At 31.1% G+C, this 27,371-nt stretch overlaps 2 protein-coding genes across 15 annotated transcripts; one reads left to right on the forward strand and one right to left on the reverse strand.

The window, feature by feature from the left end:
- Positions 1 to 340: 340 nt before the first annotated feature.
- Positions 341 to 9,300, forward strand: LOC122567049 (activin receptor type-2B). 3 transcript variants are annotated; one of them, XM_043725132.1, is made up of 10 exons: positions 341 to 931; positions 1,469 to 1,659; positions 1,743 to 1,920; positions 2,000 to 2,154; positions 2,256 to 2,635; positions 2,708 to 2,894; positions 2,964 to 3,101; positions 3,184 to 3,315; positions 3,369 to 3,546; positions 8,856 to 9,300. In XM_043725132.1, the coding sequence occupies exons 1-10, from the start codon at positions 883 to 885 to the stop codon at positions 8,942 to 8,944; spliced, it is 1,677 nt and encodes a 558-aa protein (XP_043581067.1). In that variant the 5' UTR covers positions 341 to 882; the 3' UTR covers positions 8,945 to 9,300. The 3 variants fall into 3 exon arrangements, with proteins under 3 accessions (XP_043581067.1, XP_043581068.1, XP_043581069.1); XM_043725133.1 differs by having other exon boundaries at positions 2,000 to 2,139; XM_043725134.1 differs by lacking the exon at positions 8,856 to 9,300 and having other exon boundaries at positions 3,369 to 4,084.
- On the reverse strand, positions 8,891 to 26,987 carry LOC122567046. 12 transcript variants are annotated; one of them, XM_043725124.1, is made up of 13 exons: positions 26,606 to 26,987; positions 24,813 to 24,855; positions 15,570 to 15,720; positions 15,282 to 15,495; positions 14,842 to 14,937; positions 14,275 to 14,512; positions 13,902 to 14,203; positions 11,890 to 13,821; positions 11,707 to 11,812; positions 11,281 to 11,623; positions 10,953 to 11,193; positions 9,994 to 10,862; positions 8,891 to 9,725 (listed from the first exon to the last, which is right to left on the reverse strand). In XM_043725124.1, exons 1-13 carry the CDS (start codon positions 26,609 to 26,611, stop codon positions 9,554 to 9,556), a joined length of 4,713 nt encoding a protein of 1,570 aa, XP_043581059.1. In that variant the 5' UTR covers positions 26,612 to 26,987; the 3' UTR covers positions 8,891 to 9,553. The 12 variants fall into 12 exon arrangements, with proteins under 12 accessions (XP_043581059.1, XP_043581056.1, XP_043581057.1 ...); XM_043725121.1 differs by lacking the exons at positions 24,813 to 24,855; positions 26,606 to 26,987 and adding exons at positions 19,699 to 20,502; positions 22,925 to 23,341; XM_043725122.1 differs by lacking the exons at positions 24,813 to 24,855; positions 26,606 to 26,987 and adding exons at positions 19,699 to 20,217; positions 22,837 to 23,341.
- Between the last annotated feature and the right edge of the window lie 384 nt (positions 26,988 to 27,371).

The raw sequence follows: 27,371 nt of genomic DNA on the forward strand, positions 1-27,371 counted from the left end.
CTTATCGATAGAGTGATGATGTATAAATTATTATAAGATTTATCTAATAATTTTTATAAATTTAAAAACGTATTTTTCTTATAAACTTATAACATAATAATGTATATATGTACATATTATAATTATTGTTTTCATATAACACAATATACACTTTTTGAAATGGACTTTGTGATTTTTGTTTTTCCCTCTTAACTTATATTAGATAACATATTGAATAGTTCATATCTTTATTTTGTACGTCTTCTACGTTTTATAAGAGATAATAAAATTCAAACTGCAAAAACACCAAGCGCACCAACTTTTTATCAGCGTGGTAGTTCTATTGCAGTCCATTAGTTCATGATTAATCTACGGTGCATCTGGCATGTAGCTTTGCAACTCCTTAATCTTAGTTGATTTTTACCAATTTTTATATTGCATCTAAGGTGTATTCAAAACTAAAAAATTTGCTTGCTCATTCTTGAAGCTAAATGTAATAACTCGAAAGTGACTAAAATCGAAATGTTCTAGTGGTCAAAATATGACATAAATCCATGGTGTGTGCGTTCCGATATAAACGTGGGAGAGGAGAGGAAGAGAGATGTGTTGGTGGATGAATTACTACAATTTGCTTAATAGCTAATAGACTCAATTTCTTTATTTTTCTTTTTTTAATTTGTTACGGTTTCGACGTACTTATACGGGAAAGATGGTGCCGTAGAAAGTCATATTTGAGAAAGAGACATGCACGATGGTGTGGATTACGTAGAAATAACCCAGATGTGACGGCTAAGCGCGAATCCCGGACCTTGCGCACCAAAGTCCGGCGCTTTAGCCACGGTCGTGAACACCGTGCGTCTAGACTTTTAAAATTTCTGGTATGCTTTTTACGATCTATTCACGATGTCCTTATATGCGACGATACTGCCATATCTCATCCTAGGATTGTTAGGTAATTGCTTGTTCCCATTATCTTTCGTTTGACAGTTGCATCTGCGAGTTAAAATACCAACTGACGTGAGATTTTCCAGCGTTCATAATACTATTTCCTTTCACCGAATGCATTTCGAACTGTTATTAAATTTTATGCGCTTTTATGGACCGATATTATACATATGTTTTATGTTTATGAACGTAGTTTATTATCATATATGCATTTAATCGAATGACAAGTATCCAGTTCAAACTTTTCATTTCCTTTTGTTTCTTAGTACAACCTCTAACAGGAGACTTTAATTGAATATAATAATATGAAATCAACTAGACATTTATTTATTATATATTTCTGAAACAAATAAAAGAGTAAAGCTGTATTTAGGTATAAGAAAATAACATAAATTTTTTGCAATTATGAGTAATGTTCCTTTTTTTTGATTAAATCTACATAACATTATTAGTGTTTCTGCAACTGTCAATTTTTGACACCATTATACAAATTATTAGTTTTCTTTCAATGTTAAAAATGTATGAAAAAATTTTTAATTTTTAGGATTTACGTTAGGACATGATGTCAAGGGTTCATCAGTTTGTGAATTTTATAACGAAACAATGTGTGCAGAATCCCAGCAGGAATGCTCGGGAAGAGAAGAATGTGGGCCACATGATCCTGGCAAAAGAAATCACTGTTATGTGCTTTGGAAAATTGACAATGTTACTAAGAAATCTATAATTAAATTAAAGGTAAATATAAGACATATATGTATAGTTATATTTTTTACTAGTTTTTTTGCAATTGTTTGTTTTATCCTTAACTGAATTTTCAGGGATGTTTTTTGGATAGTAATGATTGCTATGATAGGCCACATTGTATTGAAAACAGTGCAGAAAGAAAAAAGGAATTATTTTTCTGTTGTTGTGATGGTAACATGTGCAATCAGAATTTCACATGGGATCCACATCCAACTTCTTCTTCTAAACCTATTCAACCATCTGTTTTTCATGGTGGATACACATTTTAAATAATATATGATATTAATTGAAACATTATATGATTATATATATATACATAATTATGTTCCAGAATCAGAACCTGTTCCAAACACAGAGCAACAAATAATAATACTTGTTTTGTCAATATCGATACCTATTCTACTACTTGCTATTATATTGTCATTGTTATATTGGTGTTACCGACGTCGGAAGTCGGGATATTTCAACGAGGTTTGGAAGGCATATGTACAGATCTCTTAATTACTTAATGTTATAAATCTTTTGTTTACGTACTAAATTATAAACTATCCTTATTGTATGTATATTACATAAAATGATTTTTGTAGGTACCAACACTAGAGCCTCTGCCACTGCCGCAACCATCTCCTAATTTGGGATTGCGGCCGATACAATTGCTTGAAATAAAAGCTCGTGGTCGTTTTGGAGCTGTATGGAAAGCACAATTGAAAAATGAGATTGTTGCTGTTAAAGTATTTCCAATACAAGATAAGCAATCATGGCAAACTGAACAAGAAATTTTCAAACTTGCCCACATGGATCATGAAGATATATTACGTTTCATAGGTGTTGAAAAAAGAGGTGATAATTTACAAGCTGAATTCTGGTTAATCACTGCATACCATGAAAAAGGTTCACTATGTGATTATTTAAAGGCAAATGTTGTTACATGGCCTGAGATGTGTAGAATAGCAGAATCTATGGCAAGGTAATGTTTTAGTATGAGTTTAAGGAATATTTCAAATAATCTTCTTTTGTAATGAAAATCTTAATTTATTAGGGGTTTGATGCACTTGCATGAAGAAATTCCAGCCAATAAAGCGGATGGATACAAACCTGCTGTGGCTCATAGAGATTTTAAGTCAAAAAATGTTTTGCTTAAAGCTGATATGAGTGCTTGTATAGCAGATTTTGGTTTAGCATTGATATTTCATCCTGGGAAACCTTGTGGAGATACTCATGGACAGGTATGTATATCTCATATGCATACATTTATTATAACATGTAAAGTTCAACATATTTTTTGTCATTTGAAGGTTGGAACAAGAAGATATATGGCTCCAGAAGTTTTGGAAGGAGCAATTAATTTTACAAGAGATTCATTTTTACGAATCGATATGTATGCCTGTGGTCTGGTGCTCTGGGAGTTAGCTTCGCGATGCACTGTACAAGATGTAAATTCTTATTTACATATATATTGATTCATTAATTATTGTATTATTGATTACTAAGTTGTGTTATGTCTATTTGTTTCAGGGACCAATTGGGGAATATAGATTACCATTTGAGGATGAAGTAGGTCTTCATCCCACTTTGGAAGATATGCAAGAAAGTGTTGTGCATAAAAAAGAAAGGCCAATCATTTTAGAAACATGGCGTAAACATCCTGTAAGTAAATTTTAGTACATAATGTTGTAAGCAACTGATTTTTCCTTTTTAAGGGACTGCAATCAATTTGTGATACAATGGAAGAGTGCTGGGATCATGACGCCGAAGCACGTCTTTCAGCTTCTTGTGTAATGGAAAGGGTTGCCACATTGAGTAGGACGCTTGTTTTAAATTCGTCAACGTTGATACGAGTTGATAATACCAACGAGACTATTACCACTAAGGAATCTAGTATGTAGTTAATCTACATGTATTATAGTTTTAGTTAAATTGCACAACAGTTTTCTGTATCATAATTTTATGCATACATCAATGAGGAATGTTAAAATATTGCATGCTATTTTGTAATGATTATTTTTTATCTTTTTATTGGTTTTTTTCTTTTGTTTTAAATTAAAATAAGTCTTAATGTTTTAAAGTAACGTACATCATTGCGAATAAAATTGTTTTTGTTAATTAGATACTACAGTATCAAGTAGAAATATTTTTACGAAGATAACTTTTTTAAATAATCGTTATTTATTAAATGTAATTATTGTCTCAATGTAGTACTCATCTTTGGATTACTTGTATATAAATCATTCACGTATATATATATATGTCGGAGATGGAAGGATACTGGAGCCTCCCCTGTTTGGTACTGTGGGAAAATCCCGTAATATTGCAATCTAGATTCTACTATAACCGTAATTAAACAATTGTCATTCAATCCAATTGTATTTGTTCGAGATTTGTGATAGTGGGATTGGGTTCGAGGTGACACAACTGGTCGCCGAACGTAGCCATGGTCACGGGATGGACGTTTTGCCTCGGAGGTGTCAATATAATGGGACACACGTTGTATTAATAATCAAACTCCAAGCAGAAACTGCCTAGCAACGGCGATTGGAACTTTCTCGATGCTTCTAACCAGTATATAACAAACGAACGCAATCGTAAAGAGAGGAAAATTTTCATTAGTCTATTATTCGTGCGATCGCCTTGGAAAGTTACACATCGAGCAGTATATACCGAGCGTCCCAGCAAACGTATTTGTGCTTCAAAGTATTCTACGTTTAGTAAAGAGCTATCCCGTTGATCGTGGATTCGTTATCGAATCTAGAATCATTGTCACTAGCGTCTCGAGTATCTAATTACCACGGTTACTTGTCGATATCTGTAATAATCATATTTGCACTAGTTAATATCTTCTCTATTGCATAACGACAAAGTCTAACTATAACGAAGATTCGTTTCACGCCCTTAACCCCAACCCTAATCATAACGCCAACCCGACATATATATATATCACTAAAATTTTATAATTAATATAGTTTATTAAATATTAGTAACTATTTTATATAAAAATTTGGAATCAATTGAATCAATTCTTCATTCGTATTGTATATGTAAAACTAGGGATCTACGATGAGAAACAAAAACTTCATTGCTAAATTTACATTTCACTTATAAATCTCATTTAAGTAAAAATTACAATGCAATTAGAAATACTTCTTTATATGTACAGTATTAATGATAAACATAAATGTTGATATTCTTATCCTTTAGTTTTTGCCGAAATGAGTTCCAAGTTATTGTATCTAATGATAAAATACATACTATTAATATCTTTTTGTTTGTTTATGCAGTTGTATTCCTCATTGATATTAGCAATCGCGCAGTAATAGGTCGGAGATAACAAAATGAATTAAACACTAGCCAAGATGATATTCAATGCATAATTTTTATCTGTAAAGTCTTATCATATGTGAATTGTTACAAAGATAACTCAACAATTTTATACAAAGTACCTGGTAGAAACAGTTAACTTAACTGATTGGAAGCCATGAGGAATTTATTAGAACTTCTGCACGAAGTAGATGACTATTATAATTATTTTGCATTTTAAAGAGTATAATATTTAAGGTGACTAATTTATTTCGCAAAATAAGATTTTTTCCATGATCTCTTTTAATTTTAAATAATATATAATATAATGTAAGAAATGAAGAAAAATTTATTAAAAGCACACCGCGTAAATACATAATGATATATATTTTATTTATTAAATTTAATAATTTTCTTATTAATTCGAAGTATATAAAATGTACATTATAAAACTATATTAAACAATCAAAATTAATACTGCATACTGCTCATGGATTAAATTTTATTAAGCCTAGTAAAAGTCTTCCTTATGTATTTTACTTTTAAGTATAATGATTTCATTATAGCAGCACACAGTTTTCTTGAGAAAAGTGATGTCTAATTATTATATACATGATCTAGCTTTGAAATAAATCTTGCATCCAGTGTGTTCACAGTGGTTATGTAAGAGAAGTCTTGAATACATAATTTTATATATATGTATGTGTTATTTATATGTTGAAATTATTAAATGAAACGGAGCATTTTGTATGAACCAATTTTCTACGATGTGTACAATTTTTCTATGGCATATATTGTCTAACTAAAAAATATTTTCACTAGATTCAGTTTTCACACACAGATACACACAATGTTGTTTTTCATATTATAAGTTTTATATTATAATTTCTTCCAATTTTATTGAAGACTGTATAACGAGACTGGATAATCTTTAAAACGGTCGTGAAAATATTTAATTTATTTGTTCACTAATAATTCCGTAATAGTGGTCTAAGAGCGACAATATAGAATTGTTTTTAAGAAAACGATGGTTATTCAAGATGCACGTTTCGGACGATACTGTATTATTTAAATAGTGATTTGAATTTATCAATTCTAAACAAATGATTTCTTTTACTTGCTCTGATTTATTTTAGTTAAAAAAGTTAGTTAAAGAAAGCAAGGTTCCATTACAAATCAAATTTATGTTATAATGGTATTTTATTTTGTGAATAGCCAAATTTTTAAACTTAATAAAAGTTGATATGATCAAGATTGGATAATTGCATTACACAAGCTGTGATAATCAGTATAAAATTTAAGTATTGTAACAATAAATAAGGCCTAACTGAATTTTAGATATTTTCCATAATTCACAATTATAATTTCTCAGAGCAAGTAGAGAATCGGTAGGTTGTTTTATCTCTGATGTTGGACTTTAGCAGTGCCAAAAGGATAATATATGCACACACTATAGCTTCATCTTTGTATATTAATTTGTAGTTAAGTAAGATACTGAAATCGGTAACATGTACCTATTAATCTTTAACATGCAATGTTATAAATGAGAAATTAACCTGTAATTGATTATATACTATTTTATTAAATTTTATTTTATTTTATTATTTTCTAATTCTAAAAGCAAAAACTTTATGTATAATATCCATCTTTACAATGCAATATAATTATAGTAATGTTGATTTATCAAATAAATCATAGTTTATTTAGCAGTTAGTACACAATTATTTATCACACAATCTCATATATGGAAATCAATTATGGGTTAATTACAACACTATCTAGAATTTAACAAATTTTTGGACTTTTACATATCGAAAAGCAGGTGACTGCATTTATGAAGAAATTTTTTATTTCATATATGCTGTATATGCTGCGAATTTTATTTGTAAAAATTGTGTAATAGGAATGTTATAATCTCATCATTGCTAATTGTTATGTAATTACATAATTCAACAATATCTTCATGTAAAAAGTTAGGAAACAGTGCATTTGACAGAGAAATCGGTCTATTCTTATAAGACTGAATTATGAATAGAACAGTTATCTACAATAAGGAGAAAAAGAAGAATGTTTGCAATTTTATGCTGTTCAGCATATATTGATTTTAAAAGAGTGCAATGGTGAGGTAATGTTTTGAAACACATTGTATATAAATAGATACACAAATCATAGACATGCATACAACGTATCACGTTACATTGCTTATCTTTTATTGAATCATATCCCATGAATATATAAAGAAGTTAGGTTTTAATATTGACAGTACCGCAATGGCATTCCAGTCACATATAATATATTGTATATTAATGTAAATCAATATTATAATTTCTGACTTCTAAGACTATAGTAATTCTTATTGATGTCGCCAATATAAATTAAGAGATTTATTCTTAATATTTTGTCATTTAAATTACTTTTTTGCTATTTGGTTACATCATACTTTTGAATTTTGTTATCTAATCCCATATAAAACTACTAAAAATGTCATGAAACATAACTGAAAAAATATACTCCAGAAAGGAAATTTTTATTTAGAAGATATTAATTTTACCATTTAGTTATATACTCACACATTAGTCCAATGACAAAGTTTCTTTGTCTCGTGAGATATAAAATATCTGATAAAATCATATTTGTAAATATGATGAACATTTTTTGTAATATTTAGTATTAAAGTATCAAAATACTTCCGATACCATAATTTGTTTCATATCATACGTGATATATGTAGATGTGTAATTTAATCATATTGTCTACTTTTGGCATTGTTGTTACTACTGATATACAATTTCGAGTAATTCATTGTGTAATACATTTTTTGGTAAACTTTGTTTGATTATATATCTTTTGTTTGAATTGCATTGTATTATAAATAGCCTAATCAGACATATTTTATATCTGCATTCAGTCTAAAATAGGAGATCTGTAAATAGGATTTAGTGAAATGTAATTTTTAGAAATAAGACCATTAAAGAAAAAGGTAATTTCTTACTTATAATTTAAGTATAATGTGACTCATAGCAATAGAATGTTCCTATGCACATTGGATGTAACTGTTTTCAAAATTATATTATGTAGTAACAGATTTTTGTAACATTGGCCTGACAAATTTTTTATACAATAAGAATATACAAGAAAATGTTATTTCAAACGAACGAAGTAACAGATGAAATGTATCAATTCTAACAGAAATAATCATTTCCATAAAATTGTATGCAAAGAAGTGTTGGTTGCAGATAAAGTTCCTCATCTGAAACGATCATGGTATCGATCGTAGACATTAACATTATAGAAGAGGGAATAAAAAAAGCGGTGCTTGGAAAGATAATATAAAATATAAAATTTTTTAATATCTAAATATGTAGATAACATCCCCTTCGTTTGTAATAAAATAGCGTTATTAATGTGTTAGGACCGAAAACGAATTACCATTTGTCATACCATTACAACTGTTTATTTTGTCGATAATGTAACATATAATATAATTGCATAGTTAAAAGCACGCAAAATAAACATTTTGATAAGTGAGATAATTAAAATTGGTTTACCAAAGTTTGCAAAAAGCAGGAACACATTTAAAAAGCATATCTAATAAATATGAAGAGTTTATTTATAAACATATATTTAGTAACATGTTTTTTTTGTTTGCCGCTTATTTTAAGCCCTAATTTTCTTTTTCTCAGATACCTTTAATTGTACCAAATCTGTTTAATTTGCATAAATAGGTAACATAATTTAAAATAATTCAGAAGGTATTTAAGAGTTTTAAAGAATTTATATTTTTAGACAATGCAGAGCAATATTTCTTTTAATTTATACACTATATTTATTATTTATATTTATTCGTTTATTTACACTACCTTCATATTCTAAATAAATAAGATGCCTTACAGGGAATATACTGATGTATGGAGGAAATATACAGGGATACAATTACAATTTTAGATTTTATTTGATTATATTGTATGCTTCAGCATACTAAAGAATACATGAAGCAAGTAAAAAAATGTGATTGTTGCGAACCACAAGCACGCGATGTAATAATTTATACACCAGATAAAACTAAACGAGATATCTGTTAATCGTGCGATGTACGGAATAGATAAGACTAAAATATAAGTTAGAAGATTAAAAATAAAATTCAACGTTATCGCACAGTCGCATTAATAAACTTACCTATACACTATGATCACAGTTACATTCATAATTATTGTAAGTTATTACATGTCATTATCGTCTTTATCATCATTATTATCATATTTTACTGTATATATGTACATTCTGGTTATAAATAGGTGTATGTTCAATTAATTAAATATAATCTGGTTTGAAAGCCTATGACTAGTGATACCTATTTTCTCATCAATGACAGTATGACTGAGATAATACTATCGCAATCCGATATAAATGAAGCTTCAAACAATTATGAGTAATAACAATTACTATATCATAATTTAAAAACAATTCTATGCCTCTCCTTTAATACACTGTACACATTTCTTCTTCATTTCATCGAATATCTTCATAACATTAAAGTCTTATATCTTTGTTCCACTTAAATTATTTCTCTGTTTACTGATATTTATTGGGGCTAAGTCTGAATGTTATACACACACATCCGCGGAACCAGACCTTTTCGATCACCTCTGGCACATAACAACCACTTACTATCTACCTCTAGAATTACTTTCAGTTTCTCTCCTTCCGCAAATGCAAGATGCCCATTATCTGATGGCATTCTATGCGTGAGTGTGCGAACCTCTCTGGAATTGAGATGCGCGATCTGTTATTTTACTAATCTATAAAAAGGAAACAGAAAGGACAACCAAAGATTAAGCACTAAACTTGAAATAAAATAACGAGTATAATGAATCAATATAGTAAAGATTATAAATAATATGATAAAATTGTACAAGAATTAATAAAATGCAAAATAATAAAAATAAAAAATATAACTTTTGATAATTAAAAATTCAATGGATTTGATACACTTAACAACGCATTGAGCGTATCCACTTTTCCTTTACTTACTTAAGTGGCTTTTTTGTAGGATGGTTTCTTGTGGTACTAGTAGTAGTTGGCCGTGGTAAAGACGTAGACGCTGCTCGTCTTTGAGGAGATACTAAATGTTTATCCTTAGACATTACCCCGTAAGACTTGTACGGTAGCGAACTAGGTCGTGTTAAATGAGTTCTTGTTGCTCCTACAATTTCCTGATCCACTCTACTAGTACGCTTTGTTGCATCTTTGTTCCTTACTTCTACTGGCTTTTTTGGAGTAGTTTTCGTCGTTGATAACATGACCGGTTTTTTCAACGATGGAATTCCCGAAATGGGAGATTTTGTGCTTTTAACAGGTCCTGTTGTTGTATTTGATTGTTTTACCGGAGAAGTAAGAAGCCTAGGTATTTTAGATTTTCCTACACTGGTAGGCGTTCTTGTGGGTGACAATGGTGATGATATCGGTGGTTGAATCTTTGCATCTTCTTTTCCAACCATTAATTCCCATTTTTCTTGGAGTTTCCTAAATTTCTCTTCTCCGGATATATTGTCTTCATCATCTATTTTATTTTCTGGACTATGAGATTTTCTCGATATAGGTTGTCTATTCGATGCTCTATTCAATGGTGAATGTTCTAAACTATCAGTATAATCTTCGGAATCTTCGGAAGCCAGTTTATCGAGAGCACGAAATATTTTCGAACCTATAGGATTACTTAAGCGTTTTTTAACAGTTTCCATATCTGACTTATTTATACCACCAGGCTTGTCATCGTAGTTTGTATAAGCAACGCACGATCGTGGGCGTACTTTTCTGGGACTAGAAACTATTGCACATGTATCCGTTTTATCAAAATGATGTTCGTTTGCAGCAAGGTCGACATTTCTAAAGTTTACAGCCTGTGAAATATAGTAATATAGCTTTGATATTATTCTTGGTGATAAAAATTTTAACAAAACAAATATTGTAAATTATTCGATAATACTAACGTTTATTGTATGATTATTTAAACTGCCGAAACTATTATGAAGTTGACGATATTGATATAAAAGGTCAAGCTGAAATGGGCAAAACGCAAGAGGATTTAAAATATGTAAGAGAGCATCCACAACTTCTCGTGCACTTGCATTGGCCAAAGCTGCTACAAATAAGCTGTTATTATTATAATGTTTCCTTAAGATGGATTCCCTTGTACATAAATATGCAAACCATGCGTCCAAAGCTCTTAAACTGTAAAGTTTATAATTCGATTATAATATAATCATAATACATGTATATGAAATAATGTGATTTTTTTATATTGCAATATTAACTTACTTTAATAAACCAAATACAAATGCATGAAACTTTAGCATTCCCTCAGTAATAACATCTTCACCATTAATTTTTTGCACTAATTCATTCAATGTTTTAGTAACTGGACCTTGTTGAGAAGATGCTTCAACCACTTGCCAAACACTATTTGTTATTGGTCCAAATGTTGAATTTAAATGTGATTTCAACCCATCTGACATGATGGCATACAAAGCTGGACATAAGTTGCTAACACAGATTTGAGCACATTCATTTTTATCATTGTAATTTTGTCTACTATGGATTGATTCAGTGTTCCAATATTTCAGTAACAAATCTACCGCTTTATTTACGGATAATATCATTTCTGGAAATTTACATGTATTCATAATTTATTATATTGTATCGTAAAAATTAAAATTATGTTAAAATTATTAGTAATATATTTACTTCTCTTTTCATCTAAATCCAATTTATTATCTGGACTCATTGCTCTTCTTTCATCTGTGAATACAATATCTTTACTTTGTTCATTTGTAGTAACGTTTAAGTTACCCTAAAATATTTTTCAAAAGTTAAGCACGTACGAAATTTAACACAAATAATAATAATACAAAAGTCGAGTAAAATCACCTTATTGTCTAAATACTTTTTCCTTTGGTTTACGGCAAAACTGACAGTCTTTTTCTGTGATTCTATCATATCAGTAGCTTTGGTAACATCTTTATTCATCCTGAGAGCTAAAAACTTTCTTACATACGATCTTAATTTAACATCGGGATCTTCAGTATCTCCATCACTACTTTGTGACGAGAAACCGCTGCGCTTCAGAAATTCTTCCAGTTGTTTTACGTCGTCTTCGCTATTTTCAGAATTTTCAGTCTCTAAGTCTCCGGTATTAGCTATTTCATTTACTCTTTCTGTGTGATATCTTTCTTCCGTCTCATCGACATCTTTTTCTGGATCAGCGACTCGACCACGACATGCTAATTGTAAATCATTATTCATATAATATGGTTCTTGTAAAGACATTCTTTTATTTGTTTCAGGTGATTGATCCTCTATTTCTTCTACATCTCCCATTTCGAACATGCTATATCTCTTACTTGCAGGAACCTTACTTTTTCTTAAAATACTTCTGGGTAAAGGTGGTCTTGGTGGCACTTTACCGCTAGAAAATTCGGATTCACGATCTCCATGTGGTAAAGAAATCGATCGTTTTGGAAAAGATGGACAGGCTGTTTTTGTCTTACTAATTTGCCTATGAATCTTTTTATCATTACTTACTAAACTGGCCTCAGAACTAATACTATCATAACGGTAAAGATACAATGGATTGGTTGCATTATTTAACGTTTGTTGATTTGTTGAAGAATCAGTTAATATTGTAGAAGATCCTCGATATCCGGAGGATGGTTGTGTCGCGGTACTACTAGTAGAGGATGAATTATTTGGTATGATTTCGCTTATAGTACGAGTTTTATGACGCATTGGAGGGGATAAACAAAATAGAGGCTTCTTCGTTTCTTCGTGAATATTGATATGCCTCGAAACTTCTGGTACATCGTGCAAAATTTTCTTGTACTCAGTAGGCAAAAGGAATGTTAACGACTCCCAGTCTTTAACATGTGAAAATCCACGTTGACGTAACGTGTCTATATCATTACATGAGAATGGTCTACCAGATCTACCAGTATGTTTCCAGCTAACTCTATTTTTTCCAAAACATTGCGGCTTTAAAGTTACACAATCTAGCTTTGTATCTTTAATGTTGAGAAACGATAAGTCCGGTAAAGCGTAATTCGGATATACAACATAAACTGGTTTTTTATTAACAATCGTTTCTCGTAAAGATGGATTTTCTTTTTCTTTTACAGGTGGTATATATACTAGTGATGTTTGAACTGAATTATCCTCTGTCTCAGCTATTGCTTGAATACCTGTCGTTTTGCAAATTGGATATTTCTTTTCTAATGATTTGACCCATGCAGTTTTTCGCTGATGTTCGAAAACGTTAGGAATAACATTAATGTCATTTTGGTCGGCATTATTATCGTGTGTTAGATCTGATTTAGACATGTTCTCTGATAGCTCTTCTATAGATGCGGATGATATCATTTCATCCTTTTGTTCACTTATCGTTGATGTATATTTTGGAATGTCGTTAAAACTGTCTTTCTGATTTTCTGTTTCTTGATTGTTATGTTGATCACTTTTAACCCAATTAATAGAAAAATCACTTTCTGGAACTTGACGTTTAGGGATATTATTTATATTTTGCCGTTGTATTTGCGTATTTGTATTAGTACCACTATCACTAGCACTATTGTTTGTAGGCCATCCATTATCACTAGCAGAGTCAGATTGATCCAATGTAAGACTCATTCCTTCAGCACTCATACTTTTTTGTTTCATAAATAATTTTACAAGACTTAAATTTTGCAATTTCTTTCCTGTTGAATTATGTTCCCCATTATCAGAACTTTCTTCGTTTATAGACCGACTCATTACAGATCCTGAACTATGTAATTGTTGTACGTGATTATTTGATTCTGCAGAATCAACCTATTTCAAAAATATTCAAAAAAGTTATATTATGAAATATTTTCTTTAGAATTTGAATATAATATGTATTTAAAACTTACAGAAAAATTGAGAGGCATATTGAGATGGAATTGTGTAGCCTGAGTAAGATCTGGCAAACTTTGACTTCTCTTGTTTGTTACAGATATGATATTTTCCACACCATGTGAAAATTCCGGTATTGTATTATTATTGCCTGACGGATGACGGGTTATAATTTTATTCATAGAAGAATGTTTCAAATTGCTCCATGTTGTATATATTTTAGAATCAGAACATGCCATTGATAAGTCTAATACATTTTTCAAATCCGCATTTCTATTATAATATGGTTCTACAGTTTCATAAGCTTTTTGCTGTTTTTCTATAAAAAGAAAGTTAACAGAATTAATTTATACATTACCTATACATATTTTAAAGCATTTACTTTTATACCTTGATTATCAAAATCTTGCGAACCATCTGAATACATTGTAATACTACCCTCAAAAGCAATAGTATAGTTCTCTTTATTATTTGTCTGGCATGTTAGTAGCATATCCTCACAGTCCAGAGAGTCGACGCTATAGCTACCCCCTGGTGGTAGTATGGGTGTCTCTTTCAGAGGAGAGAAGAGTAATGATGATTTGCATATGGAAATTGTATCTGTTGTTGAACAGGCGGAATCTTCTCCCTTTAATACAAAGAGTGATTTTAGAGTAGATTCTACACATTCCTAAATAATTTCATGCATTTTGCAAACTAGCACAGTTCATTTTCATGCACTGTTTAAATTTGAGAATTGGATTTATTAATTTTAATACTTTTTATTTCCTATAGTTGTTACATAATCAAATCAGTTTATAATTATTTCTTTTATTAATCATGCAGAGGAATTGCAAGCAAATCAAGTTTTATTTTCATGTCAAGCAAAATTCATGTCAATATAGATGTTTTTATATTATCTTCAGTATTAAAAAAACATCAGTAAAAGGAATTCAACATTTTCAGCCATTATCATACCTGGCTGCTGGTATGAGGGCTGATTGATGAACCGATGTCAAGTTTTTCCATAACAGATCCAGATATACTGGCATATCGTTCCCTTTGATAGTTAAACTGCCATGATAATGAAGATATAGAATACTTTTAGAATATTATTTACAACAACAATGAAGAAACAGGAAATATCTTAAAATGTTATAACCAAAAACCACTATTAAGAACCATTTATAAATTAAAAAAATAACATTTACCGAAAGATACCTCAGTTTATCAATGTTAATAAGACTAAAATACATTAGTTCTTATAATATCAAGAAAGATTTATATAATATATTTGCTTGCAAACTATCCACAATGAAAATAATTGTTTCTGATAATTAGATTATATAACTTATATTACAATATAAATAAAAGATTGTATAAAATGAATAACATACATAATAATGAATTTTGCTTACCTCTGAATGCTGAACTGGATCTGTGCACATGACAGGCAATGCTGTAAGCAGAGTATGGATATCTGCTGTACGAAAGCTTTCCATATCAATTTCTGCCAAATTAGCATCCAGATTACGGGCAAGGTCATCATAATAGCCCAGATCTTCTCGAGAATATGAAGCAGAGAGTGAGGACAATACGCTTGGATGAACATGAAGCCCTCCATCTCTGTAGCTAGCATTTTATATAAATATAAATATATATGTCTACAATATATAAATGTATTATAACTGTTACTAAAATCTTACCCATAATCAATGAACCATTGATACTCCACATTGTCCTGCACAAATTCAGAGCTAATTAAATCATGTTGAATAGAATCTGTTGCAGGATTGGAGTTACAATCAGATCCTGGTGTTTGTGGATCTTCCATCATTGCAGCCCCTTTGCCTGCACCTAAAATACATTATGCATCATCAGTAAGCAATCATTAAATTATACAATAGTTAAAAAACCATGAAAAACAGACCATATCTTGCATAGACAAAGTGCTTTTGTGGTTTGTTAAACATGTTTCTTTTTTTCACCAATATAACATTGAAAATCACGCATAACGCAACGATTTCTGCTACTAAAAGTTACGTGGATTGATCATAATTAATGTATTTACATTGTTTATACTCTGATTACAGCTCATGACAGGCTCCCAAGTCTGTCAAACCTTTATAACGTTGTATTCCGCGTGTCACACAAATCATGTAGGAAAATAAGGATTGAGCGTATGAAACTGAACGTGGCTTCGGTGTTATTACATTATTACAAGAAAGATAATGGTACATGATAACCATTCTTTGTTAATGTAACGCTCACATAGTCGTAGTATCACGGTAATGGTAACGAATTACATTTCTGGAGCACCACGGTAGATCACTTACTCCGACATTATTGATAAAGTTATCAACGATGCACTGATAAACATGTCAGGAGTTTCTCTTCGTGCACCGTGGAATGTTCACGATAGATAAAGAAGTGTCAGCCAATGACGTCAGGCTAAGGTTATGGCGGACGCATTTGAGTAAATGCGCTCGTGTCCCGTATCGGAGATGATCAAGGCTGCGCGTCATCGAGACAGTTAAGAGGGCGTGCTTTAAGGTTAGTTGTCTCGTAATAAATAATTAATTAATCGACCGCAATGTATTAATTTTAGTTTGGGAAATCGATGATGCTGTGAGAGAAACATGCACGGCGTAGATAGCGATGTGCTTCGAAATGATTTGAATCGCTTTGAATATCCACGTATGACAAAAAATTAGAATCTCTTCGAACATAATTCGATATTTTTGAAAAACTTGACGATTGAATCTTAAATCTTGATATATAGATATTGAATTTCTTAAATCTTGGAGGCATTTAATATCTCATATATGATCTTTCATAGTATATTCGATCTTCAATATTTTATATAAGATACATAACATATAAAATATAAGATAGACTTTTTTGAAGATTATGAAACCCATCAAGGCTTTCAAGAACTTTAAACATCGAATCATGTTCACAGTACATAGTAGAAATGTTCGAATCATTTCGAAATTCAAATGTAAATGTTTATTACTAGGTATTAGGCACATAACAAATAACTTGTTTAGGAATTACCGAAACATCAAAATTAATAATTGGATAATATTCTATAGAGATGCTTATTATTTGTTAAATATGATTAAAAAGCATGAATTTCGTACATAAATTGATTGTTAACATAATATTTCATACCACACCATGCAATGTGATGAAAGTAATTAAAAACATTAAGTAAAAGTATAAATATCCTACGTGACTTAACTTTATTATATGTATGTACATGTTAGATTTACTTCTATATTTAGTATCAGATACATATGTGGGCGACACAATAATAGACAAAGTTATAAACATCGCAAACTAGATATAGTAAGATAGTTCATAGTTCACTGTCATTCATAGTTAACGACTATAGTTAACAACTCAATGAATAGCCATACACGTTTTCAAGAATCTTCAATTCATCTTCATAGACAGACTAAAATAATGCATTGATATAGTATAATGAGAAGAAAAAGAGAAAGGTTGTTTTGAATACGAGTTCCAAATCGTACCTCGAATAATTCTTTTCCATCGCATCGCCACGGTCGCTTAGGTTTTTTGTTCTACAGAAAATATTTACATTTGATAAATGTTATCCGAAAACACTCATGCTCACGACCATATGGCGACAATCCGCCCGTCACTCATAGGACTTAGGAATTCATTTCAACTGCGCCTATGGACTATGGAATACGATTGCTCATGCGGCGCATGAGCATTACCAATCCAGCGTAAAGGGTGGGCAAAAGGAAATCGGATACAACACGCCTGAATTAAGGCTACGATACGATACGCTAGATTTCTTTTGTCGCTTATCGGAAACATTCACATTTGAGTAAAAGATTCTTTCTACATTCTTCCATAGAATCATTGCTTAAAATTCTACTTTAATTCACTCGGATATGCTAATAAAATCTTTGTGTTGATATTTCAATTCATATTCTATAGATAAATTTTCATAGCATATATATTTTTGTAATTCTCAGCTAATTTAACTATTATGTTAGGAATAACATAATATTTCATTTATAATCCTTTTTAGTCAATTTACATTATTGAATTCCACTTTTCTTCATTGAGTGTTGAGTTTTGCTAATTTACTTAGCTTTTATGATTGTATGAAGTTTAGTGAAATTGAATTATTTATAGAATTATCATAAATTACGTCAAACTGACACCTGTTCTAAAAACTATAGATGAAAAAAATTTTCAACTTAAGAAATATTTTTATACAACCTCTTTGGTAGACAAGGAAAACCTGTATGCAAGAAAATACCCTCGACATATCGGTCTAAGTTACAAAAATATTATTGTTTCTTGCTTAATTTTTATGTTTCTTTCTTCTCTCATGTATTAAAGTCGCATTATTTTACTGCTTATCTCTTGCTAGGTTAATACCACGAAGAGTAACCTACTAAAATGTTTCAGCAATACAAAAACTTGACATTGCTAAGTAATTTGTTTTTCGCATTTTTGCGAAGCTTTAGCTAATTTTATTTCAAGATGCAACTTAAATATTATTAAATTGAGTAAATGCGATTGATATGGTATTAGATAGTTAAACCTGTCGAAGGTTGTGCATATGTATACAAAGTCTTAATATCAAGTGTTAGTTGCGGTTTTACACGTCTGAGGAAAAATCTTTCATGGTACTTCGTTCGCCAGTGTCGAAGGTACTGGATAATTTTAGCAAATCGCAGAAGAAGCGAGGGAAGAAATTCAAGAGGCAAACTTCGCGACTCGACGAAAATTTTCGCATGAACTGATGAAACTTAATCCCACGATCTTTTTGCCAAAGAGACTGAATTCACTTGGCTTGGTTTCCATTTGCAATTTTTTCATGACCAAATAAATCCAACAAATCTATTCTAATTTAACAAAATTCTTTTTCTGTACTTTATTCGGCATTTTTTCATATTCGAATTCATATCCGTACTAGTTGCAATGTTTCTTTAAAATCTAGGAACATTATTTCTTACTATTTGGGTTTGTTTTAAAAAAATAAGAAGAAATTTTTAATGATCTTAAATCAAATGAAATTGTGATACGCATATATTATGAATCACCATACGATCATGTTGCGCATTCATATATACTTAAACGTTTCGGATATCGTACAATTATTTTTGCCTGTGCACACATGTAAAATACTCCTACACCGAATACGCTACCCGAAATAGTGGAACAAGGCGTCATTTCTTACATATGTAGCCGTGGGAGAATTTTACATTAGAAGACATTTCTTTAACTTTTCCAGAGAACTTAACAGTAGCATATATGTTTTAATTACATATCTTGTATGGAAATGCAATTCTTCAAACTGTGTGTCTGAATTGATGTTATTATTCTATCATATTGAACAATAGCTATTTACTAGTGACTGTTAATACGCGCAGCCTTGGATAATAAAATAATTTCAACATAAGTTTACTACTTTTTGTATATTCCATGCTTTCTGTAAATGAAGTATTTCAAAAAAAGTAAGATATCTGAAGAGATGCAAACGTAATGAAGAAGCGAGGAAAACAGCAAGGTTAATGATAATTCAGCTGACCAAACATGAAACAGAAGCAAAAAGATCAAAATCATATATGGATTTTATACGAAGAAAAAATTTGGGACTCGAACCTAAATTTTTCTATTACATACATACTAGATTACTACTTTATCAAATGAGCTGTTCCACTCATTAACAAAATTCGTATTTATAAGCTTAATCATCGTTGTTGACAGTATATTCAGATACTAACACCTAAACATGAACTAAAAATATGTTACATATAATGTATAATTGATTTTCTATATTCTTACGATTATAAAATAGGCAATTGCATTTTTCATTAAGTCGTCGGTAATACTTTCGTTCCTTCCTTGGTTTGCCATAGTAGAGATGTGGCGGTCGTGCAGGCGCTTGGAATGGTGGACTCATACGACCCACAGAGAACTCTGCTATTTTCATGATGACGCACAACAAAAGCACTATCATCATTTGTCAATATTCAGCGTTTTTATTGTTCTATCACGTTACAACATAGTAGTAACGCTTTCTCATTGGGTAACCAGTTAAAAGTGTTTCACGAAGATTCTCGAGAGAAACTCGATCCAAGACACACGCGTTTTAATAATCTAACAAATAGATAATATTTACACAAAGGTTTATTAATTGTTCAGATGCGAGTATATCGAAGCTTTTTTGTTCATCTTTTTAAAATGTTCACTTTTCATTATTCCACCATAGACGGTACACATATGTATGTACATTTATCACTTCAAAGTTACATCACGAATGGGAACAACTCCTGCGACACTCTACGGTCTTCCGTCGCTTTCCTATATGAAAGATATTTGCACTTTGATGAACAAAATATGCACGCGTAAAACACAGTCGATTACACGTCTCTGTTCGAGCCGATGACACCTTTCAAAGATGCCTTTGTTTATAGCACACCACTTCGTTTCTACGTTTACATCGCGAACAATGAACAGGCATATCGTCGTAGTTGAACCCACGTTTCCGGTTTTACTGCCAGATAAACGCGACGTCCATGCGCGAAGAGTGTGCAACTGCACGAATCTTGAAGAATTCAAGTATCAAACACTTTACACTGATTTCTACTACGAAAAAGAGATACATATTACAATTGTTAAGTCTTATGTATTTTGAATTACTTGTCAAACGAAATCTTTGTTTACATTTTAAGACTAAACAAAACGAGACAAACTTGATTTCTAATTCTTACTAAACACACGAAACAAAATGGCGTTTCAAATATTGTAAGTAGATTAATCTTGTAATGGCACACCGATGTCTTTCGTGGTCCAGAAAAATTCTTTATATTAATAAATAACTAATAGGTAAAAACTAACTATAATCATAATTCCATAACCTTATTCTTACAAGTTTTAAATAAGATATTATTATTTGTTATAAGATATATATGATTGTTTAAAATTTTATATTTTATGGATTGATGTACGTGAAATGAAATGTAGATTTTAGGAAGAACCAAAGAATTAAAGAATTTAATATAATGCAAAAACGGAAGTTGGCTCAAATCCGAAAGGACTAGGTAAACTAATTATAATAAATAAATAACTAGTGATTTATTTCATCTCTAGTGGATAAAAAAGTATAAGTCAGAATTATTAGTTTTACATAGTAGCATTTACAATATTACAAGGTATAATATTTAAAATACAATGTAAGATCAAGTATACGTATATTCTATTAGAATCTCAGATACAAGAGGAGGAAAGAACTGAAATTGACTTATATTATTATTAAAATTATAAGCAAAAGACAGTAATGTAGAATATATCAGCATATCCTGTTTCGACCAAATTTTGGTTTATATTCTTTTGCCCGTTTAATAAAGTTATATTGTCATATTTCCTACAGGATTTTCGTACTGATAGTTATAATTTAGGAATAGTAAAAAGTTATGAACTGCATTCTAAACAGTAAAAAGTTTAGAATTTCTTTAGTATTTGCAGTCATTAAAGTAACATATCAAAGAGGCGTGCCTATCAAGATGACTCATGGAATTTGACAAAAACCACATCTGGGTATCAAAATAAAGAGATATATTAGATATAGAAATAGAGAGATATATAGTTTAAACAAAGGTACGGAAGATTAAAAAAATTTGCGAAACATATGTAGTTTTGGCATCGGTCTAATATTCTAGAAGACAATAGTAATAATAGTTGTTACGTCAGTAGACGCGTTCAACTGCCTAAATTGCAACAAGTGGTGAACCAATTGTTCCGAGTTAATCGAACGTTAAGATAACGAGGGTTCGTCGGACCGATTAAAGCTTTGAAATATGAGCGAAAGATAAAAATTGTTGAAATGTTGAGTTACACTGATCGTCTGAAGATTATTGGAGTAACTGACTCAGCGAAATTGCTTATTATAATGCATAAAATGCATAGATTTTTTAAGTTGCTGAAAAGAACCTATCGATAATACATTATCCTAAATTTTCTTCAGTCTAATATGAACTTCAAATTCGAAGTAGTGAATTTAAAAAAGTAGCAATTATTTATCAATTATATTTGATGAGATGTGTATGTATTCAATGAGAGTAAAGAGCATACAATTTGTTTATACGCTGATAGTTTATCGATAATGTCGAACGATTAACCTCGCCGGTGTCATAGTAAACGAATGCAGGCTAAATGTAGATAAATAAACGTTCATTATAGTAAGTATGCGCTCGACGAACCTATCGTTGCATTATATACACTGCATAAATTTCTACGATAAAGTATGTAGGAATGACGACCTAGTAAATCAGAATTAACAACAATAGTCTATGCTTATTGTATGTTTTATCATATGGTATGTTGAATTCTCTTCAGTTCGATCTGACATTGACTAGTTTAAACTACATAAAAAATGCTCACAAAATTTATTGCGATACTTTCAAATATTTAGTTGAAATTGTCTTCTATCTATTTGACCCTTGTCAAATTCAAATTGCATAAAATATTTTAATCAAATGCGACATCGTTAAATATAGGACTAATGTATATGCCTGCTGCGGAAATAGTTTCCTCACATCTTTTGTCATGTCAAATAAACTTCTCATTTTAGAAACTAGAGTCACACTGGAGTCTTTCGTGCCTTGTCTTAAACTTTTTACTGTTCAAAATATAGCCTATATTTTTTGCCATACTTACCTAACTTATATGTAAGTACGAGGATTTTATTGAGAGTAGAGATGGCCATATAAAATAAATCACTATTTATATTTATTAATATAGAAAATTCCCTAGAATCATGAAGGACTACGGACGCTACTGTTAGGTTAAGTATCCCTCTCTAAATGAACCTAAATGATCTTCATGAACTTAAACACTAATTGTATGGGACATTCAAAAACGGAAAGACCATCTTCCGCAAGTCATACGTTCCGTGCAATACTCTAGCAAAAGAGGGCGAACCTGTAGTTCCTCGTAAAAGAGTTCTCATGAACGTATTACACAAGAAACACGCAAGTACAAAAATGACATCCTTACACCGGATGCTCACATGATTCTCACGAATTCACTCTTTCCAAAATAGTTTGTTTATTCGCTAATCACCAAATACACCATCACATGTATAAATTTTTCCAAAACTGCTGTTTATAAAACGGCACTGGACACAAACACACGTTTGCTTGTTTTCAGATAACAGATAGGTTTAATTCGATCTGAAACGACGGACACAGATTGTGATCGATGGGCAACACAATTTTTCCACGTTTATTTTGGCGGAATCAGTTTCTGGACCGCTGTCTGAGTCAGACTGCTCTAACAGCGTGTGTCCTGCGCGGGAGAGCGTTTGCACACGGCACGACACGACGCGGAGTTTAATCTCTATTAATAAATACCCGCTTTGCCTCGGCCAGAATAGAGAGCAGCTCTCCACTGCCGGCTCATTGAATGCATACGAGGTGTTTCATATCGAAGTTCGTAGCAAACGCAAGTTGATTTCGTCTTCAGTTAATTTTTATCGATAGGTTCACGGCGAGAGGTTAGATTACGCTAATAGGGAAACAATGTACGATCAAATTAGAGCTTGACATAATTTACGGCTTTTTCATATTTTCAGTTTAAATCTTATTAATTGTTAAAATTTTTCAAAATTTATTTTTTTTGTGTCTTTGTAGAATAAAAAAATTCGATGTATATCAGTTGATCACCAGTTCAAATTTGAGTCAGCGCTTGAACTGCTGTTACGAAAAATCGACTTGCAGAATAAACGTTAAAAATAGCTTAAAGGAGCTTTTCAATTAGATAGAACGTGAAACTTTTTGGATTGAATACGGTTTTATTTATGAAAAAATACAAATTTCTATGTAGCATTTATTTTTATTTTATTTCTGTTATAGGTAAATATAAATGATATTTTCAAAAAGAATTATTAATTCGTATACATAAGTACCATAATGTTAGCTCTGAGATTTAGGTGCTAAGATATCTAAATATAAACAATTTAACAAATTGATAAGCTCTTTCATGAATATAATACATTTTCCGATGAAACAAAATGCAAGGAAATTATGTATTCAATATCTGTATTAATATATACATAAAATTGAGAGAGTTCAATATAATTTAAAGATCGTGAATACAGAATTGAGTAATTTTCAAGTTATTGATTATTTTGTATGAGTTACCACACAATCACCTTTAAGGTTTTAATAATAGTAAAGCAATCAATTCCAGTTCGCGAAATACAATAGAAGATCAATAGAAAATTGATCAAGATAGAAAGAATTAAAGAAATGTAGAAATAAACAGGAGGACGAAAATAATCACGTTTGTGCCGATCGCATTACAAGCTTTTCTTTGTATGTAGTACTATAGGCCAGTACACCATAATGCAGTCACTTCTAGATACTTATGAGAACAATAAGGCATTGAAAAAGAAACTACCACCCTTTATATATCAATGACAAAGAAATATTCATGTTTTGCTATCCTTAATGCGTATGCGCAATGAACATGTTCAATAAAGTATATAAATGAATTAAAACGGAGTAAATATCAGTTTAGATATGCCCGAATTCTCACGAAAATCACAAAATAGAATTATTTTCCAATCATCTTTTTGGAAAGATAATAGGTATATTTGAATTTAAAAATAATTAGTAAACTGCGGTAGATGCATAGATGATTAGAATGTATATAATCGCAAAATATACAAAATATACAAATTTTATCGAGAGTAAAGCAGTTTTCTATCTAGATTCTATCTTTTTAATTATAATTATAATTATAATTCATAAATTTGCATAAATATCCACCGTTCAATAATTAAACATCAATTATCATGAGAATACAATGTATTTGATTTTCATAGATTGATCTACATTTGATATGGGTTGACAGAAGCATAAATTACGAAAATGTATAGTATAAACTGAACTTACCAACGCGTTCTCCGTTGCCGCAGACAATACCCGTCGCCAAGGCCTGAAAAATATGGTCACATTATTAATCCTGTTTGCCGACGTATTGCCAATATACGTAATGTTAAAAAAATGAAGGACAACTGTTCTTCTTTATTGTATCGTGTTACCATGTTAGAAACTTTTCCAGATTGAAATATAATGACATTTAGGGTTGACTGAGTTTTCGTCAAATTCAATATTACCTTTGATATTTAAAATATAGTGACATATTATCGACGGAAGTAAGCACGGCGTGGTTTTATTGAGTTCTTAAGTTCTTTAAGTTCTTAATGGTTAAATAATCTTTCACTTCTTCAACACTATTGAATTTGAACTGAAGGGTTGAGACAAGAAACCTGTATTCTTAAGTTATTTCATAAGTAGCAAGTTATAAAATACGATACTATTTTTGAACCTTCACAAATGCAGCGAAGCAGTACCTTGGAAAGATTGCAATGCATTCTCCTTTTCTTAACTTGAGAACTAAGATAAATATTGTCAAGAGAAGAATACTTCTCGTTTTTCTGTTTTATAATCATTATGTATTATGGAACGATCTACCTTAATTGTTATCAAATTGCATATTATGAATTTGTCTCTGTAAGCTAACAACAGTTGCATCATTTAAGCAAATTTTTATACTTATATTATAATTCTTTTTCAACTAGCAATTTGTTTAAATTTATTATGTTAATACTATTTTTTCATTATTGTTTCAGTGATAGAAAAGAGATATTATATTGATAACAAAATTCGTATATTTCAATCAGAGATTAGATAAAAAAACATAGATGATAAAATTATCAGATATGTGGGCATTCTTTTGCAATTCCGAAACACGTTTTTCTTTCTACAACCCACATGGCTTTGTTCTACTCTTTCCTTTTCTCTAGAGGATACATGGTATATCCATATAAATCTCAACGAGTGAATAAAGGCGGCAGATTGTAATTAGCAAGAAGAACACGATATATAGGAGGCTGCGAGCATTTTTCCGACGCAAGCAAACAAAAAAGGCCGAGTACTCCGGGGAACAAGGTCACTGGATCCTAATAAGAGTTCGTGCCTAAATGAGAAACGGATGAATCACTCCTGTTACAATTATCTTCAGCTACTTGAGCTTCGTAAATTGATCATTATCGCCCGTATCTCTAATTTCATATACAAAATCGTGCCAACAAATGGTAAAAATGATAACTGTAATCTATTATACATATCGTACTTTGCAAAATTATCATTGCTTTAACTTTTACAAAAGCGAATTTATTAATGCTAGTAAAAGATAATTTTTGAGGAGATCTTCAATTGTATTTGTTTAAAAAAAATTTATAAATACTAAGCAAGTTTTGGTAAATATTTCGAAATGTCGGAATAATTGAATATAACAAACTAAAGATTTGTGGAGTAGGTATCAATAATTGGGTATATTTTTCAGATACAGCGTATTGATCGGTATATTTGCACAAAACACAGTGCAAGACGAAAAGCTTCTTGATTAGAGTAACCTTCACATCGATTTTATGTGTAACAGAGGTCAATGACGTATTAGGTTCAACTATGTCTTACAATTAGGAATTTACTAAAATAAGGAGACAACTAACAAGAATTTCTCGATTCTATTTCATTTACTAGATAAACGTCACTGCATTCCTACTTCTGATTATGTTAATACATGCACAAGGTGTATATTAACCGGAGAATAGAGAAACATACGCCCACATTCTTCGGTGCTAGAAAACGAGTCGATATTAGAGGCGGCCTAAAGTACTCACGTTCATGGTGAAGGGACAGCTGACAGTCGATCCACGTAACACTTAACACTGCCACGAATTATGACATCGTGTAGAATTCCAAGAGAATATCACTGTACGATTATATAGTAGTCGTATATGCATGTCACTTCTTAAAAATCACTCGAAGATGTACTTTCCGGAATGCATATTCTGAGTCATTCTGGTGAAGAGAGCCCCTCCCTGACTACAACAACCCCTGTCTAATGTCGAACGCGCATGCTCCCGAATTTACGGTCGTTTACGAAGAAAGGGGATGATTCTGTTTCACACTTACGTTCTCTTCGCGTGCGTGGAGTTTTAACCACTAATGTCTCGAGCACTGTTGTTCGACTTGATGCGAAGGGCGCAATGATAATGAACCGTCGATGGTACGGCCATCCCTTAATGTTTTCGAGCTATGCTGCGCATGTCCTAAACACCCTCTCCAGGCGTCGATGATCGAACAACTGATCCATAGCTTCCTACTTAGCTTCAACAAATGTTTTTCTGAATACTTTTGGAAATTGGCTAATCCATGTATTGAGATTGCTTATGCATAAGTAATCGTTAAGAGATAGTGAATGCTACTGATTAGCAGTACTGATTTTACGATACTATTTTCTGAGCAAGAATACGTGATCATACCGCGATTGCGAACCGACTTCGCCTCTCATATTGATTTTCTGCGCTTTGATATCCGTGTCCGGAAAGGCTGTTACTTCTTCGCACGACTTGCACCTTATGCTTGAGGTATAGGTGTAGATGA

Source organism: Bombus pyrosoma, linkage group LG4 (genome assembly GCF_014825855.1).
Source record: "Bombus pyrosoma isolate SC7728 linkage group LG4, ASM1482585v1, whole genome shotgun sequence".
Classification (NCBI taxonomy): domain Eukaryota; kingdom Metazoa; phylum Arthropoda; class Insecta; order Hymenoptera; family Apidae; genus Bombus; species Bombus pyrosoma.